The following is a 19,512-nucleotide window of genomic DNA, read 5'->3' on the forward strand; positions in this document are numbered from 1 at the left end:
CCCTGCGCCAAGAGGCCGAGGTGCCACCCTGGGGCCCTGAGGCTTACCCAGCTCCACGTCCTGGTCGTCCGTCAGCACCAGGATGATGTTGGGGCGGATGTTCCTGCGGTCCCTCTGAAACCTGCCTTTCAGGCGGTGGTGCGACAGGAAGGCTGAGCTTCCACCCAGCAGGGAGAACACCGTTGCGGACAGCAAGCACAGCACGAGGCTCGGGGGACCCATCTTCTGTTTTGGCTGATCTGGTGCTTCTTTTGGGATGCAGGACTCTGAAGTTGCGTCTGTGGCTTTGTTTCTTTTCCCTCGTCCCTCTTTACTCGCAGATCTAGAGGAGGAGGAAGAATCAGGTCAATATTTACGTCAAGGCTGCCGGCTGCTCATTCTTGCATAATGATTTGTACGGTGGCTGGCATGAACAATGGGAGTTTCTTTGAACAGGGGTGGCTATGGCAGAGTGAAAACTCAACTCCGCTGAAGTTAGCAAAGTCTTTACAATTTGCTTGGTCAACAAACGGGCAGAAAAGCCTTCTGTGGCCACTTCTGCAGAAACCATTTCTTCCCTGGACCCAGTGAGCCTCTGATGTGTTGGTGGCAGCCCAAGACCCGAGTCAGATAATAGCTGTCTCTGAATAATCCACCCAGTTCCACCACCAAATCATCCCCAGGGAGAGGAGCAGCAGCGGGCTGGTCTCAGGGAGTGACTATTTGCGTCCTCTTGTATCTGCCCACACCGTGGGGTACGGAGGTGAGGGAGATGAAGTTGCAGTTCCCCGTCAGTGGGGGATTCAATCAGGGCTTTAAACGAGAGCCTGGAGCTGGACGTTTTGGGCTGGACAACTGGCATGTTTGAGTGCCAGATCTTCCACTCACTGGCTCACTTTTTCCCTGAGCAAGTCCGTTTGGAACCTCGGTTTCCCCATAAATAAAATGGGTAGACAGGGCCATTGTAAGATTTCAGTCTGCTGGGGATGTGCCTGAAAGCCCCTTGTTAAGGGATCTTGTAATTGGGCAAAAAGGTATTCCTATTAGTTTTTTGTTTTGTTTTTTCCCCAGTTTTGCTCGTCGCTCAGGCTGGAGTGCAATGGCGCAATCTCGGCTCACTGCGACCTCTGCCTCCCGGGTTCAAGCGAGTCTCCTCCTCAGCCTCTGCAGAAGCTGAGATTACAGGCGCCTGCCACCACGCCCGGCTAATTTTTTGTATTTTTAGTAGAGATGGAATTTCACCATGTTGGCTGGGCTGGTCTTGAACTCCTGAACTCAGGTGATCCCTGTCTTGGCTTCTCAAAGTGCTGGGGTTATAGGTGGGAGCCACTGTGCCCAGCCTAAGTTGCAGAATAAACGAAATGACAATAGAGAAAATTGAGCGCTAACACGTGGAGGGGGACGACCTGCCACGGGCCACTGTGCCTTCAGTCACCCCCCAGCCCCAGGTCAGACTAGGTCACCAGCAAAGGTGGGTGCAGGGAGGTGGGGACGCGACTCTGGCTCGAGCAGGTCTCTAATCTCGCCCTGCTCTTTGCTCTCTGCGGTCATTTTTTCACTTCTTGAGGAAATGAGCCTTCAAGTCCTATCCAGATATAGACTTCTGGTATCATTTATTTAAAACGAGAGTGCAAGTGAGACAGCCACAGCCTGCAGATGCGCCGGGAGGAAGCCAAACGCCATGGGGGCAGCTGTATCGCTGTGACCTTGAAAGGGTCTGTTTGTCCTTGCCCTCCGTGGAGGAACCCCGGCCATCAGCTCAAAGTCATGACTCAGAGGCTCAGAAAGGGCTCCGGTTTCGGCAGGGGGATGTGCTGCCTGTTTCACCTCTCCTGGGGACTGCAAGGCGGCCTGAGGGGTCTCCTGCCTCCCTCTTCCCTGCCCCCATCCTCCATTCTTCCCAGGGCAGCCGGAGGCATCTTCCTAAAACACAGATCAGATCCCAGCACTGGGCAGGGGAGGGCACCGTGCCTCGTGCAGGTGGAGACTGAAGGGGGTGCTCACTCCCAGGCTGTACAAGTGCCAGGCACTCACCTCACCTTAGTGCCAGTCCTGTGCTCACCTGTCGCACCTTCCCTGGCTGCTCATGGCTCACAGGATAAAATGCAAACTTCTCGCCAGGGCTGCCTGGGCCCGTGAGCTCTGGCCCCTGCCCACTTCTCCCCGACCTCTCCTTTCTAGCCCCACTGGCTTCTTTCTGCTGAATGGACAAATCAAACTGCTCTCTGCCCCAGGGTCTTTGCACCTGCTCTTTTAAAAAATAACTCCTGCGGCTGGGCGCGGTGGCTCACGCCTGTAATTCCAGCACTTTAGGAGGCCGACGTGGGTGGATCACCTGAGGTCAGGAGTTCAAGACCAGCCTGACCAATGTGGTGAAACCCCATCTCTACTAAAAATGCACAAATTAGCTGGGCATGGTGGCACACGCCTGTAATCCCAGCTACTTAGGAGGCTGAGGCAGGAGAATCGTTTGAACCTGGGAGATGGAGGTTGCAGTGAGCCGAGATCATGTCATTGCACTCCAGCCTGGGTGACGGAGTGAGACTCTGTCTCGAAAACAACAACAACAACAACAACAAAAGCTCCTGCTTTGTACTCCTGGCTCTTTCTGTCAAAAGAGCAAACGTCATCACCTCAGAGAGGCCTGCCCTGACCACCCCATTTAAAGCGGGGCCCCCAACCCAGGCACTCTGCATTTTATAACCGGTTTTATTTCTCTTGTAATCACTACTACGGCCTGCAATTTCTTATTCATTGTCCAATTCTTCCCCACTAGGGGGTCAGCTCCCTGAGGACAGAGACAGGCTTATGTTATTCATGGCTGTCTCCAGGCCTTGGCACAAACAAATACTTAGGTAAATAAAGGAATGGAGGTTCTGTTAAGGTCCTTTGAGTTCTGCAGAGTGAGGGACGCTGGACTTGGCAGGCCCATGCCATACCTTGGGTCTACATGGCTCAGAGGTGTCCATCAGTGATGCCTTGCCCCAGCCACCCTCTATGAACACCAACGAGGAGCTGGCCACTGTGTTCTCTGGGCAGTGCTATGGTTGAAAAATCCCAGCAATGGTCCCTCCTGCTCCATTTCTCCCTCAACTCTGCTTGGGACCCTGGGAGGCTGAGCTCTATCAATGGTGCGGTTGGCACATCCCTGCTCTCTGGCTTCCGGCTGGGAGGCTGCAGCACGGGAGGTGTAGGAAGTCAGTGTATTTATGCTCCCTCCCGCACGCAGTAGCTCCCCAGGCAGTAGTCTTTGTGTCTCTGCGTGAGGATGCAGCTCCTGCTGGGGACACCTCCCGGCTCTAGTGTCTCCCCAGTTCTGAGTTCACCTCTCCCTCCTCTTGCCCCATCAAGTCTAGGGAAAGTAAGGGCTCCTTTTGCTACCAGTTCCTGGGTGCAGCATCATTTCTTTGCTCCCTTTGCCCACCTGCCTCTGAAAATAGTGCTTTCAATCAACTCTCTCAGCTGCCCCGATGCGCATCCTAATTTACTTCATTCAGGGACCTGTATCCTGTGTCAGGCTGGCCAGGACAGCATGTCTCCCTTCTAGCACCTCCCCTGGAAGCAGGGAGCAGGCTCCGCTCAATGCCTCCTTCCCAATGGCTCTGAGAGAGAGTCACAATTTCAGGGGAGCTGGGGACACACTCAGTGCAGTTGTCTGGCATGAGAACTGTGAGTTTCATGGGACCAGAGGGCGAACAACAGCTTCCTTCTCAATCTCTCATCTGCAGAAACATACACCTCATGACAGCCAGAGCCACTTCGGCGACTGTTTGCTGGGCACCTGCTTTGTGCCACGTGGTGTGAGAGTTAAGGACATGGACTTTGGAGTTACTTGCTGAAAGACCCTGAGCTAGTAACTTAGCACCTTTGTGCCTCAGTTTTCTCCTCTACGAAATGGGTGTGCAGGATTAAATGTGTTGATAAAGTGTGCTGGGACTAGAGCCTGGCCACGGTACTGACTGGAATACATAATCCACAGTGTAAACCATTATTAGATTGATCCTACCACTGCAGTTGTCCTGCTTTGGGCACTCTGTGGCATCTCCTTCAACCTCCACCAAGACTCCCTCCTGCAAGTACTATTATTAGCTCCAGAGAAAACTGAGGCTTCATGACTGTCCTAAGGCCACCCAGAGAGAAGATGGCAGGGATGGGATGAGAATTCTGCCCTCCCTCACCATTCAGTGTGGGCTTCTCATCATGAAACTCGGATTTCCCAACTCTTTCCATTCAAAGACCACGGCCCTGATTTCTGCTGAATCTGCAGAGCCCTTCAGTGATTATTTGCTTAATGTGCTTCTTTAAATGGCCTCATTTCAAAATAAAAATACAAACACATGTTTTGGGAAAAGAAAACTTCCTATCCAAAGATACATGGAAAGTGGACATCGCTTCCCTGTGGAGCTAATTGTACAAATGAAAGTCAAAGAAAGCTGAACCAGTGGAACTTGATTCAAATAGCGTCCCAGGCTTCGCGTGCCCCCGTGCTCACTCTCTCTTTTGAAGTGAGATTAGCAGGTGTTGAAAGGAGTCAAAGCACATTAGCACCATCTGAGACTTTCTGCTGGAGGTAACTGGAGGCTGAGACAGCTGAAAAGGAGACAAGCTCTAGCCGTTGAATCAGTCCCTGAACCACCCCAAATCAGAGTAATCCTCCAACTATGTTGTTTATCCGATAGGGTTTGGCTGTGCCCCACCCAAATCTCATCTTGAATTGTAGCTCCCGCAATTCCCACATGTTGTGGGAGGGACCTGGTGGGAGATCACTGAATCATGGGGGTGGTGTCCCCCATACTGTTCTCCTGGTAGTGAATAAGTCTCATGAGACCTGATGGTTTTACAAAGGGTTTCCCCTTTCGCTTGATTCTCATCTCCTCGTCTGCCATCATGTAAGACGTGCCTTTCGCCTTCCACCATGATTGTGAGCCACGTGGAACTATGAGTTCCCCAGCCACGTGGAACTATGAGACCATTAAATCTCTTTTTCTTTATGAATTACCCAGTCTCGGGTATGTCTTTATCAGCAGCGTGAAAACAGCCTAATACATTATCAGTGGCCCATGTCCCTCCGTCGGGAAACACTATGGGATGCTTTGCACTTGAAACTATGGGTGCACCAGCCAGCGTGCACATTCACGTTCCTTCAGAGACACAGAAGTGCAGTGCTAATATTGGGAGAATTCTGATGGGATACCCTACAAATAGTAACTCTCTGAACCCAGAAACCAATCCTCGTAAAAGCTTTGTGAAAGCTTGCAGCACACTCCAGTCTCTGCTCTGAGCTGTTTGCAGGTGTCAACCCAATTAATAGGCACACCCAGCCGTCAGTATTCCACCCATTTTATGGATGAAGCAGCAGAGGCATAGAGTTAAAATCACTTTCCCACAATCATATGGGTATGTAAGTGGCAGAGCAGGGGTTCAAACCTAGTCTGGCCCGATTTGGGCAGCTCAACCAGGACCCCCTGGAAGCAGATCTTTGAGCAAGTTCCTAAGAGTCTTCCAGCCTGTCTCCTCATTTGCCAGGGGCCAGGTGCCCTCTGAGGGCCTTTTTGGCCCTGGGCCTGTGATGCCAGGGTACAGGGGGGCTGGGAAGGGCCAAGGCCTGGAGACAGCCATGAATAACATAAGCCTGTCTCTCATTGGGAGCCCTGGGCTGGGTCAAGATGGAGCCCGGGGCACAGTCAGCTGGACTTTGTTCCTGGCTCCCATGTTGGTTTCAGAGCACCCCCCACTCCTGGGCAGCTCTCACCCGCTATCCTCTGGATGGAAGTCAAAGCTCTGGCACCAGAAGCCAGAGAATAACAGGAGCTAATTATTTCATCAGATCAAGTCATCAGTGGGTCGATTTTTGATGAATTCCCCTGGCTCGGACTTCACCTGGCCTCGTGCCAGTCTCTCTCCGGATGCTGAAGAAATCAATTAAAGATGACACAAGGGATTCTGCCTTGTTTTTTTCCTTCTTCTTGGTAAAATATTCAAAGTGGCTGAACTGAGAGAGCACCCAGTGAACCCATGCAGCACCAGCCGCCTGCCACTCCTTCCCTGCCGTGGACGACACCTCTCCTTCCCACCAGTTCCTTTCCAGGTCCCTCTGGCTCCTCCTCTCCATCCTGAATCTTCTCCGGGACCTTGGCAAAGGCTCCCCAGCCCAGGAGACATCTCTGGAAACACCTAACATCCTGAGCATCTTGAAACATCATTTTTACTTCTCAACTTCTCTGCCGATCTGCAGAAAGGAACTGGTCTCAGAGTGACTGATGCCCCCGCCTTCCCAATGCCACACACCACAGCAGTGAACACACACCCGGGACCTCATCCAGACCGGTTTAGAGACCCAGATAGGCTGTTTTCCTCTGAGGATCCCCAAATCCAACAAGAGGGGGAGAGAGAAGTTTGGGAATGATCAAGCAGCTGAGGTGGTGGGAGAGGAAGAAGGGGCCAGAGGCAGGAGGCGGCACTGGTCAGATGGGAAACGTCCACGAGAGGCAGGAATAAAGCAAACTGTGGGTGTGCAGATATGTCCCATGCGCTGGGGCCAGAGCCCCATAACAGACTTAGCAGCCTCCCCAGGTGGTCCAGAGGGCCTGATAATTTCTCTCTTCCTTCTTTCACTTTACAAGCATGTATAAAGGGCCTCCCATGAGGCACAGTGTTCAGTGATAGGAGAATCCTGCCTGGATTCCAACAGCCTCCTAACTGGTTTCCCTGCTTCTACCTCGTCCCTTCCATCAAGCAGCCAGACAGATCCTGTTAAAACAAAAGCAAGGGCCTGCCTTCCTCCACTGAACAGCCTTCAAGAACTCCCACCCCACGTAGAGTAAAACCCAAAAAACCTCCAAAGAGGCTATAAGAACCCACCCAACCTGCTCCATCACCTCTCCGACCTTATTGCCTTCCCCTCTCTCCCTTGCACACCTGGCTCCAGTCACACGGTCTCTGTACTGTTCCTTGCACATGCTGGCACACTCCACCCCAGGGCCCTTGAACTTGCTGCTTCCTCTGCCTGGAGCCTTCATCAGGTTATCTTCATCATCCCTTCTTCCCCCTCTTCAGGTCTTTGCTCAAATTTCACCTTGGCAGGTTAAAACCGAAATCTATGCCCTCCCCAGTAGCACTTATCCCCTCTCACAACTAGCTCCTTTATTTCTTTGTGGGTGTCCTCCAGCAGAGTATCAGCCCCATGAAGGTGCAGGTTTTTGTCATTTTGTTCAGATCTATATCCTCAACAGTTAAAACAGTGCTTGGGGCATAGCAGGCATTCAAAATATTTACCGGCTTAACAAAGAATTATCTCCCGCCTCCTGCTAACAACCCCTATTAGTGCTTTGAGGCCACAGGTGTTCTTACTGTATATAAGACCAACACAGGAAACACCCTAGAACAACAACGATGAAGGATAGCTAACATGACAGGCCCTGCACAATTCTAAGCACTTTTAGTGTGTGAACTCAACTTACAACAACTTTGTGAGTTGGGATGCTCCATTTACAGACAAGGAAGATAAGGCACGGACAAGCTCCAGAACCTGCCCAGTGTCATGCAGCATGGGTGCTGAATACTGTCCCTTTGGTCCTCCCTTCCCATCTTCTCTCCACCCCCAAATCCAATAAGAGAAGGAGAGAGAAGAGTTTGGTAATAATTAGGTAGCTGAGGTTGTGGGAGAGGAAGAACGGGCTAGAGGCAGAAGGCGGCATTGGTCAGACGGGAAACACTTACGAGAGGTGGGAAGAAAGGAAATTGTGGGTGTGCAGATACGTCCCACGGGCTGGGGCCAGAGCCCCGCAACAGAAATGGGGGCCTCCCCAGGTGGTCCAGAGAGCCTGATCATTTCTCTCTTCCTTCATTTACTTTACAAATATTTATGCAAGGCCTGCTATATGTGAGGCACAGTGTTCAGTGACAGGAGAATCCTGCCCAATTACAACAATAATCCACTCTTCCCTGTCCCCTGGGAGGTTCACTTAGATGTGCCACCTCCAAGTGACAGATAAAGCAAGCAAGCCAGTATTACTATTTGTACACAGACATTCTGACCCCAGAGCCTACTCTTTTGACACTTACGCTGACTTAGAAAGCAACAGATGACACAAGGGACTGAGGTTAAGTGTGTTGCATAAACAGGAAGAAGAAAGGGGAAACTGCTGACCTGGAGCAGTCAGGGAGGGCTTCCTGGAGGAGTACTTAGCATAAACTCTGAGCAGCCTACTAGGAGCAAAGTTCTGAAGAATCCACAGGATTTGGATAGCCCGTGAAGAGGAGGGTGGAAGACAGGATGCTTCAGGCAGGAGAAGCAGTTTGGGCAAAGAGCAGGCAGAGGAAACAGAGACAGGCCCCTGGAGGGGTGGGGAAGTGTGGTCCCAAATCTCACAAACCCAGAAGCTGTCTAGACAGCGGATGATACATGCACATCTGTTAAACCGTACGCTCCCCTGTGTCTCCCCTTCTTCCTGGCCCCAGGCTTTCTCCAGCCTTCTCCTCTTTGGGGCCGTCAAAGAAAGCACAGAAGCTCCTGTAACCTGCGGGCCACAGCTTCTCCCCGTCTCCCCTACCTAGGTCCGGGCCATCTGGTGGCTCTCCTTGCCTGTTCTTGGAATTCCAAATGGAGGCAGAGAACCAAGCCGGCTTTCAAGAACAGGGCAGGGGACAGTAGAAGGGTCATTCAGAGGCGGGACGGAAAGATCAGGTTTCAAGACAAAGGCTCAGGATCTGGAAAGGAAATTAGGGGCATAAAGATTGTAGACCAAAAATGCAGGGCTTAGGAACCCAGTTACCTGCCTAACTATTGATGTAACAAGAAATGCCTGAAGGCTCGTGTGTGCCAGGCACAGTTCTTGGCACTGTGGATAAAGCAGTGAAAAGAGAATTCCCTGCCCTCCTGGAAGTGATATTCTAAGTCAACACAGGAAAAGCTGGAGTTGAAAGACTCCAGCTACATGTGAGAATGATCAGAAAAGAGGACTGGAAACAACGGCAAACCACAGGCAAGCTGTGTGAACAGAGTGGCCATGGATTAAAGTCAGAGCACAAAGGAAATTTAGAAACAATACATTCAAGTCTTAGGAAGCTGAGCACCAAAATGTTTTGTATGTCAAGTGGGTCGATGTTTGACAGGCCATATAATTCACACCCTCAAATACCTGAGCATCTGCTACTTGCCTTATGCTATTTCATGATCCATAAAAAAAAAAAGAAAAAAAAAAAAAAAAAAAGAACAGACAAAACTCTCAATTCTCACGGAGCTGACAAAGTGGACAGAGGCAAGAGAATAGCCTGATACTTACTTGGGGGAAAATGCAGCAGGGAACACGCTGAGTAGGAAGAGGGGTATGATCTGGAGCTAGCCTGCCCGGGTTTGGATCTCGGCTCCACCACTTACCTAGACATTGGGCAAGGGTCTGAACCTCCTGTATTCTCAGGGACTTCATCTGGGAAGTGGCGATGCTTACAGCACTTGCCTACAGAGTGGATGGTTTAACATGCACGGAGCCTTGCAACAGATCTGTATGCAGCAAGTGCCCAATAAATGCTGGCTTGTGTTCTCTGCTAGGTTTGGGCCATCCAGGATTATCTAACCTCCTTTCTATAACAGGTCCCAATTTTCTTGGGGATCTGAGGCTGGGTTGGTGGCTCACGCCTGTAATCCCAGCACTTTGGGAGGCCAAGGCGGGTGGATCACTTGAGATTCAGAGTTCGAGATCAGCTTAGCCAACATGGTGAAACCCCATCTCTACTAAAAATACAAAAATTAGGCCGGGCTCGGTGGCTCACACCTGTAATCCCATCACTTTGGGAGGCTGAGGCGGGTGGGTCACAAGATCAGGAGATCGGGACCATCCTGGCTAATGCGGTGAAACTCCGTCTCTACCAAAAATACAAAATTAGCCGGGTGTGGTGGCACATGCCTGTAGTCCTAGCTACTTGGGAGGCTGAGGCAGGAGAATGGCGTGAACCCGGGAGGCAGAGCTTGCAGTGACCTAAGACTATGCTACTTGCACTACAGCCTGGGCAACAGAGCGAGACTCCATCTCAAAAAACAAAAACAAAACAAAAACAAAAAACAAAAAACCCAAAAATTAGCCAGGTGTGGTGACGTGTGCCTGTAATCTCAGTTACTTGGGAGGCTGAGGCAGGAGAACTGAGCCAAGATCATGCCACTGCACTCCAGCCTGGGTGACAGAACAAGACCCCATCTCAGGAAAAAAAAAAAATCTTGGGGGATCCTTTTCTCCCCACCCTTGGTCCACAAAGTTCAAATTAGGCTCCAGTTCCGGAGCTACAAGGCTAGATCGTGGGATCCTAGACCTGGGCCAATCAGAGCCTCCCCACCCCCTGCCTCAGTGACGGGCCAGAGTAATCCAGGTGCTTTGGCCTGACTGGTCAGGAAGAGGCATCCAGTCTTTACAACTGGCTAACTCACTCCATGTGGTTCCAATGTGAGGACCAGGGACGACAGCGACACCACCTTGTCTTAAGTGGGGTCGGGAATGAAGCCAACACACAGAACAGAGCAGTGCTGTGAAATGCAACATACTTGGGACTTAACAGCACTGGACACCTGGATCCAGCCAAGCCTGAAAGAGGAAGATTTGGGTTGGGTTCTTTGTTTCAGGCCCAATAAATTCCTCTTTAAGTAGTTTCTGTTTTCTTTGTAGGTCAGTTTCCCCATACTTTGACTCAGGATCAGGAGTGAAATTCCCTTTTTTCAATTAGGTCATTCCTAGTTGCTCTTTCTGTCACTTGCAACCAAATGAACCCAAACGGGGAAGCAGGCTGGAGGCAGACGGCTGACTCAAGTGGCTTCCTGGCCACCTTGTGCCTGTGTGAACAGAGGCCTCAAGGCACGGCCTGCCAGCCCACGCTAGGCCTCCTCGGCCTGTGCCCAACTCTCCGCCTTATTGAGGGCCAACTCGCCCATCCTTCTTTGACAACTGATAACAGAAGGTGGTGTGGAAAAGCGGAAGGAACCTGGGTGTGGGAATCACAAATTCTGGACCTGACTTGGCCACCCTGGCTGTGACTTGGGCCCTCCCTGGCCCACCGTCCCTGAAGCAGGCCCTGCTCTGGTCATTCCCACCCCAGTCCCAGTGCTGCTCTCTTCAGAGCACTTATCATAACTTACCGTATTTACTCTCTGGCCTGAGAATTTTTTTTTTTTTTTTAAATGGAGTCTTGTTCTGACATCCAGGCTGGAGTACAGTGGCGCGACCTTGGCTCACTGCAACCTCCACCTCCCAGGTTCAAGTGATTCTCCCACCTCAGCCTCCTGAGTAGCTGGGATTACAGGCACCCGCCACTACACCTGTCTCTCTTTTTTTTTCTGAGACAGAGTTTCACTCTGTCGCCCAGGCTGGAGTGCAGTAGAGTATGATCTCGACTCACTGCAACCTCCACCTCCTGGGTTCAAGTGATTCTCCTGCCTCAGCCTCCTGGGTAGCTAGAACTACAGGCAGGTGCCACCATGCCCGGCTAATTTTGCATTTTTAGTAAAGACGGGATTTCACCATGTTAGCCAGAATGGTCTCGATCTCCTGACCTCGTGATCCGCCTGCCTTGGCCTCCCAAAGTGCTGGGATTACAGGCATGAGCGCCCGGCCATGCCTGCCTAATTTTTGTATTTTTTTTTTTAGTAGAAATAGGGTTTCACCATGTTGGCCAGGCTGGTCTCGATTTCCTGACCTTAAGTGATCTGCTCACTTTGGCCTCCCAAAGTGCTGGGATTACAGGCGTGAGCCACTGCACCTGGCCGGAGTTTTACTTTATAGAGGATCATCCCTTCACCAGAAGCTTGCGTGGGCAGGGGCTGTCTCTTGGTTGTGTGACGCCATGATCCCAGCTCCTGGCACAGCCGACGTGCTAATTCTTCCAGGTAGTCAACCGAGATTTCCTGAGCACCTTCTATGCTCCCAGCCCTATTCTCAGTGCTGGGAATCAGGAGAAACAATTCTTCATGGATCAGACACCAAAATAAATGACACAGCGTATGAGGCAATGTGTACCAAGGAGATCAAGTCCTAAGGAGGGAGGCTGGAGTGCTAGGGGGTGAGGGGGTGTAACTTTAAATAGGGTGGGCAGCAAAGGCCTCTCTGAGAGATGACAATTGGGTGGATCCCTGCAGGAGGGGAAGGAACATGCCTTGTGGATATTTAGGGGAAGAACATCCTAGACACAGGGAACAGAAAGTACAACTGTCCTGAAGTAGGAAGACGCCTGAGGGGGGACTGGAAAGGGGGCAAGCATGGCGGCACGGAGCTGAATGAGGGGGGGCTGGGGGTTCTAGCCTATGGGTGATGTGATCTGGTGTAGTTTTTCTTTTTTTTTTTTTTGAGACAGAGTCCTGCTCTGTCGCCCAGGCTGGAGTGCAGTGGCAAGAACATAGCTCACTGCAACCTCCATTTCCCAGGCTCAGGCAATCCTTCCACCTTAGCCTCCCAAGCAGCTGGGACTGCAGGTGACGGCAACCATGCCTGACTACTTTTTAAATTTTTGGTAGAGATGAGGGCTCACTATGTTGCCCACGCTGGTGCTGAACTCCTGGACTCAAACAATCCTCCCACCTCGGCCTCCCAAAGAGCTGGGATTACAAGTGTAAGCCAACATGCCCAGCCCTGATGTAGGTTTTAACAGGATCCTTCTGACTATGTGAGGGGCACAGACTTCAGGGCATGAGGCCAGGCACAGGGAGGCCACTGAGACAACCAGGTGGGAGCAGGTAAGGGGAGAGGTGGACAGTCTCTGGGTATTGTTTAGTGAATGAATGAATAACTGCACGGTGGGAACACTGGAATTGGCTGAATGCTCCAGTTACTAAAAATACTGTGTAACAATTTACCACAAAACTTAGTGAATTAAAATCCTGCTTTTATTCTCAGAGGCTCCTGATCAGGAACTTGTGCAGGACATGGCAGGAAGGGCTGGTCTCTGCTTTGTAACATCTGAGGCCACCGCTGAGAAGGCTCAGCAAGGCCTTGGCTTGTCTGGCAGTTGTTGCTGGCAGTCAGTTGGGGGCTTGGGAGGGGCTGTGGAGTGGGTACCTCCATGTGGCCTCAGTGTGGCTTGGGCTTCCTCACAGCATGGCGGCCTTGCAGTAGGGTCTGATTTCTTACACAACAGCGAGGGTCCCAGTGATCTTCATCTTTTCTGCTGTCCCATGGTGTTCCTTCTACCAGGGCTACACACGTCTGGCCAGATTCAAGGGCAGGGGACACAGACCCACCTCTCAACAGAGGAGCATCAAGGTCCCACCATGGATGAGTCTGCAGGGTACCGTGTCGCCATCCTGGAAAACAGCTGGTCCTGCTGGGTCACAGAGGCTGGTCAGGCCTGGGGCCACGTGGGCCTCCCCTGTAGTACATCCTCCCTCTTAGGAAGTGAAACCCAATCTGAGTCAGCCTCTGTCAAGGCTGGGCATCTGTGCTCACGCCCATTTCAAAGAATCCCTGAGCCTGGGAAAGTCCTGGGGTGACCTGAAGATTGCCCCAACCCCACTCTTCCTTCTTACATGACCCAAGGGGGTTAAAGCCACGATGTCGGGTCCAGGGGGTTCTGAGCAGGGCAGAAGGGTGAACTGAAGGGCTCATACTGGGAGCTAGAGTCACAGCAACAACCTCTCCTTATTCTGGAGAACACATCTGCTCAGTTCTGTGTGCGCTGGAAACATTTCTTCCCATTTTTTAACTACCCCCAGCTTATTTTTAAGTAGAAGGGAAGCCACCTAACAAACCCAGAAAACCCCACAGAAGAATAAGATCTCATTTGGGGAAAAGGCCTAGCTCTTCCCTTTTGCAGAGGCGAGAAATTTTCCAACTCAGGCTCTGCCCTTGAGCCCTGTGCTCAAAGCCGCCGTCAGCATGGAGGTTGCCCTGGAGTCTAGGAGGGAAGGCTGCTGGCCCTGGGAGCCCCTCTCATCAGGCAGGTATTGGCTTGTCAGTGGCACGAGGGGGCAGGGGGGCGGGGGTGGCGCGGTGATGATGAGGTTCTGCAGGCTTCAAATGGGGGTGCTGGGCCAGGGCTCCGGGGCCAGGCTTGGAAGGATGCTAATCATGCCTGGCTGGGCAGGAGACCTGGAAACATCTCCCAACCTGCCAGAACTCTGCCTGGGATAACACAGCTTCTCCTGGGCCAGAATCAACTGCTGCTAGAGTTGTTTTTTTACAGGCGGCTCCCAGGAAGTTTCTGGCAAGATAGAGGCTTCCAGGGCAGGGGCTCCTGATTTGAGGCAAACAGTACAGCCTGGTCTGCTCCGAAAGGGACGACAGGGCTGATCGTTACCCTCTGTGCTCCATCCCATATGCCAGGGTCTCAGGACAAATAAATGAATTTTTAAAAGTCTGGTATAAGTAGAATACCCAAATCTGGGCCTAAATTCATTCATTCATTCATTCATTCATTCCCTTTCTTATTTCAGTAAATTTATTTAGAAAGAAAGGTCTATCTTGGTGGAACCAGCACCCATTGCCATAAACCTGGGTCTCTCAAGCTTGGCACTACTGGCCTGCGGGCGGGGTCATTCGTCGATGGGGGGACTGTGCTGTTCATCGCAGGGTGTTCAGGAGCGTTCCTGACCTCTGTCCATGAGATGCAAGTAGCACCTACCCCAGCTGGGACAATCAAAATTATCTCCAGACACTGCCAAATGTCCCCCTAGGGGGCAACACTGCCCCTAGGTGAGAACCCCTGCCATATTTAGATGGCAACAGTACAAGCAAAGGCAATGACACTGTGGTTACATTCCTGCTTGCCAAGGCCTCTGAGCTTCCCCTTACAGTGGGAGTAGGTCTCCTTGAAGACCATGAAGGAGGAGTTCATGCGATTCCCCCCTTGATGACCCAGAGGCTAGGAGGAAACCAGAAAAGGAAAAGGGAAAAAGGAAAAGTTCAAAGTTTTTACTTTGGAAATGGCATTTCCAATGTAGTCCAGGCCCCACCCCGTCTCTTATCCTAAATCTAGGCCACTTCACTCACTCAGGTCTCCTGCCAGACCCTCCTCCTGCCATGACCTGCACATGATGAGATCAACACTATTTACGCCCTGTGTGTGGACTGCTAAGATGAAGACTACACCTCAATCCGGTCAGTGGGACCTGGTTGGTGGAGGCCAGCGGTCTGGTACAAGACTTGGCATTGCAAGAAGTCTGGATGTTGTCTGGTGACCTTTGGAGAGAGATATGTCTACAGTGGCCTTTGTCTAAAGCAAGGACAAAAATGCAAATGCCTACAAGGGTCGGGCAGGAGGCCTGAGTGAGTGAAATGGCCTAGATTTAGGATAAGAGACGGGGTGGAGCCTGGTCTACATTGGAAATGCCATTTCCAAAGTAAAAACTTTCTATTTTAAACACTGAGTGGGCTCCATAAAGCCCTGCTGGAGCTTGGCCTGGGAGCTACGTGCAACTCTTCCAAGCTATCCAATCTTTCCTGAGCACCTACTACGTGCCACATGCTAAGAAACAGCAGTGGCCACAAGGCAGGCCAGGCCTCTGTCCTCACAGAGCTGTGACACCTTGGTGGAAGAGAACATGAATGAATGAAGACGAATTTCAGATTGTCTTAAGAGCTTTGGAGGAAGTTGTCAGGTGATAGGATGGACAGTAAATTGGGAAAGGCCTCTCTGGGATGAGGAGGTGGCATAAGAAGTGGCATCTGAGCTGAGAGCAGAGGTGGGCAAGAAGCCAGTTGTGGGCAAAATGCTTTCTACGCAACGGAGGAAGTAAGTGCAAAGGCCCTGGGGTGGAAATGTGCAGAATGAAAGCAACATGGTACAGCCCAGCACAGCAGTGTGGCCCACAGGAGGCTGGACACCCCTTTGCCCCAGCCCATGCCTTCTGGGTCGGCCACACCCACTGTCCTTTCTGGCTGTTTAGAGGAAGTAGAAATCAGATACAGAAATTCCCACCTCTGTTCTTTGTTCCTTTGTCTCAGCTGTGGACAAAAGCTTCCCTGGCAGGGAGTTACAAAGTTATTTCTGCAAAAGGCCTTTGGCCAAAAGCAATAAAGTCGGACTTGAACAGAGTCATTATTCACGCCTAATTGTGGGCTGGTTCTCAGTGTAGACTGCCACAGTGAGGACTGACAATTCTACCTTTTTAACCCCCTCCCCCTTTTCAGCCCCACATTTTCTTAGCCTAGCCCTGCTTACCCCCACAGAACATGTATTTATGTTTCTAGAGATTGTCGTTTCCTTCGAGAAGAACATAAAAGGAATAAAAGGTATTTTGACGGCTCGGTATTAATAATCCAATTACTACTTTCCTTTTCACCCAATCCACAGGCGAGCGTGCCATCCTCAGCCAGCTTGCCCCTGCTATTAGCAGATGAGCTGCTCATTAGCTCACCTTGGAAACGGCCCGATGCTTACAATTATTTCAGAAGCCGGGAGAAGGAGTCAGAAGCAACTTCTACCAAATCACCCGCTACATTTGGAGATGCGAGTGGAGTGCCTTTGGAACGACAGGTCGGCTTCCCAACGTGGCGTGCTGTGCAATCTAATTAGCGGCCGGAAATAGACCGGCAAGTGGGAGGAAAGCCCGGGTCAGAGGCTCTGCGAGCTGGGATGAGTCTGGATCAGTTTTGCCGACTAGCAGCCTCCCCTGCCGGGGGGACTCACTGGGTGTCACCAGGTGTGGGGGTGGAAGGCAGTCTCACTGGCGAGGCGGGGTCTGGGAGGAGGGAGTGCAGTCCTTGAGCTCAGGTCCCTCATTACTGCGCATGCTCTCCTCTCAGGAGCCAGAAGCAAACTGCCCCCATCTTCTGGAGGGGGATATCGAGGCATGGCAGGGGTTCTAGGAGTTGACTTTGCCCCATAAAGTGGAGAACAGCTTCCAGACCCCCAGCAGCACCTGAGCTATGGGGCCCTGGAGCTGGAGAAGCTGCCACACAGATTTGCGCATTCCACTTATACCGGACTTTCAAAGTCCATTCATTCGTTTTGAAATGTTCATTGCTCTGCCAGGGGTGAAGTCACCTATGCAGGGGCGGTGCAGAGATTTCTAACTATTTTTGTCCATCTGGTCCCCTTCTTTTGACAGCACCCCAGCTTCCTTTTGAGGCCTACCTCCCCTCTGCCAAGATGCCCCCATCCTCTCTGCCAAGGGATGATCATGTGACCAAGGTCGGTCAGTCAGTCAGACTTTCTCACCATGTCCCCAACTGTCAAATAAAGTGTCAAGGGCAGAAAGAAAAAGTAGGGGTGCATTTGTCGCATTGGGATGGAAACCCTCCTTCGGGCGGCTGCTAGTAACTCCTGCACCAGGGTCCCCAGAATTTCCTTAGTTCCTGCCCTGTCCTTTCCTGAGCCCCCCAGTAAATCCTGTTTCAGCTTGAGATGGTAAGTGCTGGGCTCTGCTACTTGCAGTCTGTGATGAATGGGTACTTTGGTGGACTCCAAAAAGCCACACTGCCTGGTATTCAAACCCTTGTGTGGGCCCCATCCCATGAAACCAGGCTGGCTTTGTGACCTGTTTTGACCAAGAGAAGGTGGCAGAAGTGATGCTGTGCCAGTTTTGCGGATACGCCTTAAGAGGGCCTCGCAGCTTTCATTTTTGCACTCTTAGAAATCAGGCTACCCTGAGCCTGCCATACTGTTGAGGAAGCCCAAGCAGCCACAGGGCAGAGCCCACATGGAGAATAACTGAGCTCCCATCTGGTGACCAGCAAGAGCTGCTAGCCATTTGAATGAGGTTGTTTTAGACCTGCCAGCTGATATCATAGCTGAAGAACCACCTGGTCAACACACAGAATCGTCCAAAATAAAATGTTGCTACCTTAAGTCACTGAGTTTGGAGTGGTTTGTTACACAGCAGAAACACAACCCTAGAATCCTCAGTGACACTGATCAGAGACTATTCCCCCAACAGAAATGTCACAAATGACTATGAGGTTAAGACTTTCAACCTCCTGGGCCAATGAACATTTGGAGGAGAACATCATTCATTCATTCATTCCTTTAATCATTCATTCAAACAGCCAGTAAGCCTAGCACAAATGGTACAAAGATGAACAAGCTTCAAGACCTCCTGTTCTAGTGAGGGCATCACACACAGTGCCTCAGTTTCCTTACTTATAAAGTGAAGATGATATTAGGCCCTGCTTCAAAGGCTTGCTGTGATGATGAAATGCTGGGCAAAAGTAATCAGTAGATATCAGACATTATTATTACTACACACTTGCAATGCACAATGTTAGTGTCTAGGGACACTTAAAACAATGTCCCTGGAAGTGTAGCCATTTGGTACAAAGTATCACAATGGGAGACGAACCCAAAAGCCTACATGGGCCGGGCAGGTAACGTAATTGGGTGAAGTGGACCCATAAGAACACCGCACACCCCGCTTCCTCTTCAGCTCTCATCTGGCCACTTTCGGTAGAGACAGAACAGAGAAATATTGCTCCACAATGAGAAAAACAGAAGGGAAAGTGCCATGAAAAAAGTCAAATGAACTGGTTCACAATCTCAGGCTATAGGGAATGGTGGGGACCCCATCTCCCCATTTTTCAGGAGAAGCTGAAAATCCAGATTTTTAAAATGTGAAATCTCGTAGTTGTTAAAAATCTGACAACTTTCTAAAAGGTTCAAACAAAACATTTCCGTGAGCTGCACAGAGCCCCTGGTTAGCCGGCCTGTGATGTCCTATTCTACCAGCATGGCAGAGCAAAGACAGACTTCATTGTGTCTCTTTCCTCCTTTACAAAACGGGGCTGTAACTACCCCGCATCGCTGAGTAGTTACACATTCAAAGGATGGAGCACCTAAACCACCACTAGCCTGTAGGAAGTGCTCGGTAAATGTGAGCTTTCAGGAGGGTAGGCTGGGGAGCGGAGATTAAAGAGGCTGGTCTCCTGGGCTGTGACAGCTGTTCTTTCAGGAAGGGACAATTTAGGGACGGGAGCTGTCTTTTCAAGGGCAAATGCAGAAATATTCTACTCAAGAGCCCTCATTAGAATGTCACACCACTGACCTGGAAGACTAGGTTGGCCCAAGAGTCATCAGAAGTGGGGGGTTCCACCAGCCCTTCTGCAAGGCCGTGAGGTCTCTGCTGTGGCATAAAGGGGACGATCCCTCCTCTGCAAGCAATGCTAGCACAAAACCCCAGCTCTGGCACCGGGGAGCAAGTGAGTGTGTGTGAAACCAATCCTCCCAGCCACCCGCTTAGCTTTTTGCAAATGACTAACAGTTTTTGACATCCTTGCCCTGAGCAGTCACCTTCCAGCAAACACGCGAGCCAGATCTGCCTGTAGCTCTCCAAGCCTCTTTCTCTTCTTGCTTCCTTCATTCAAAAAATATTTACTTAGTATCCAGATTGCCACCCTGGTTCTTAGTACTGCGGATACAGGGATGAACAAGACAGATGATGTCCCTACAAGCACAGAGCTTACTTTTTAGTGAGGGGAGAGAGGACAAAGGACAAATAGGCAAACCAGGCTAATTCCAGAGAGTGGTAAGTGTTATCAACATAAAACGGGTCGTCCTTCCAGCATTCTAGGGAGGTGACATTTGAGCTGAGATCCAAAGGATCGGAAGGAGCCAGGCCCTTTCCCA

At 51.0% G+C, this 19,512-nt stretch overlaps 1 protein-coding gene across 3 annotated transcripts in view; it reads right to left on the reverse strand.

Annotated features, from left to right (window-relative positions):
• SULF2 (sulfatase 2) overlaps positions 1-19,512 on the reverse strand; it is a 128,707-nt gene that overhangs the window by 99,408 nt on the left and 9,787 nt on the right. For all 3 annotated transcript variants that reach the window (XM_031656825.1, XM_031656827.1, XM_031656826.1), the window contains exon 2: positions 48-322. In XM_031656825.1, the coding sequence (XP_031512685.1) occupies positions 48-322 (275 nt within the window). The remainder of the gene's footprint in view (positions 1-47; positions 323-19,512) is intronic.

Source organism: Papio anubis, chromosome 16 (assembly GCF_008728515.1).
Source record: "Papio anubis isolate 15944 chromosome 16, Panubis1.0, whole genome shotgun sequence".
NCBI lineage: Eukaryota > Metazoa > Chordata > Mammalia > Primates > Cercopithecidae > Papio > Papio anubis.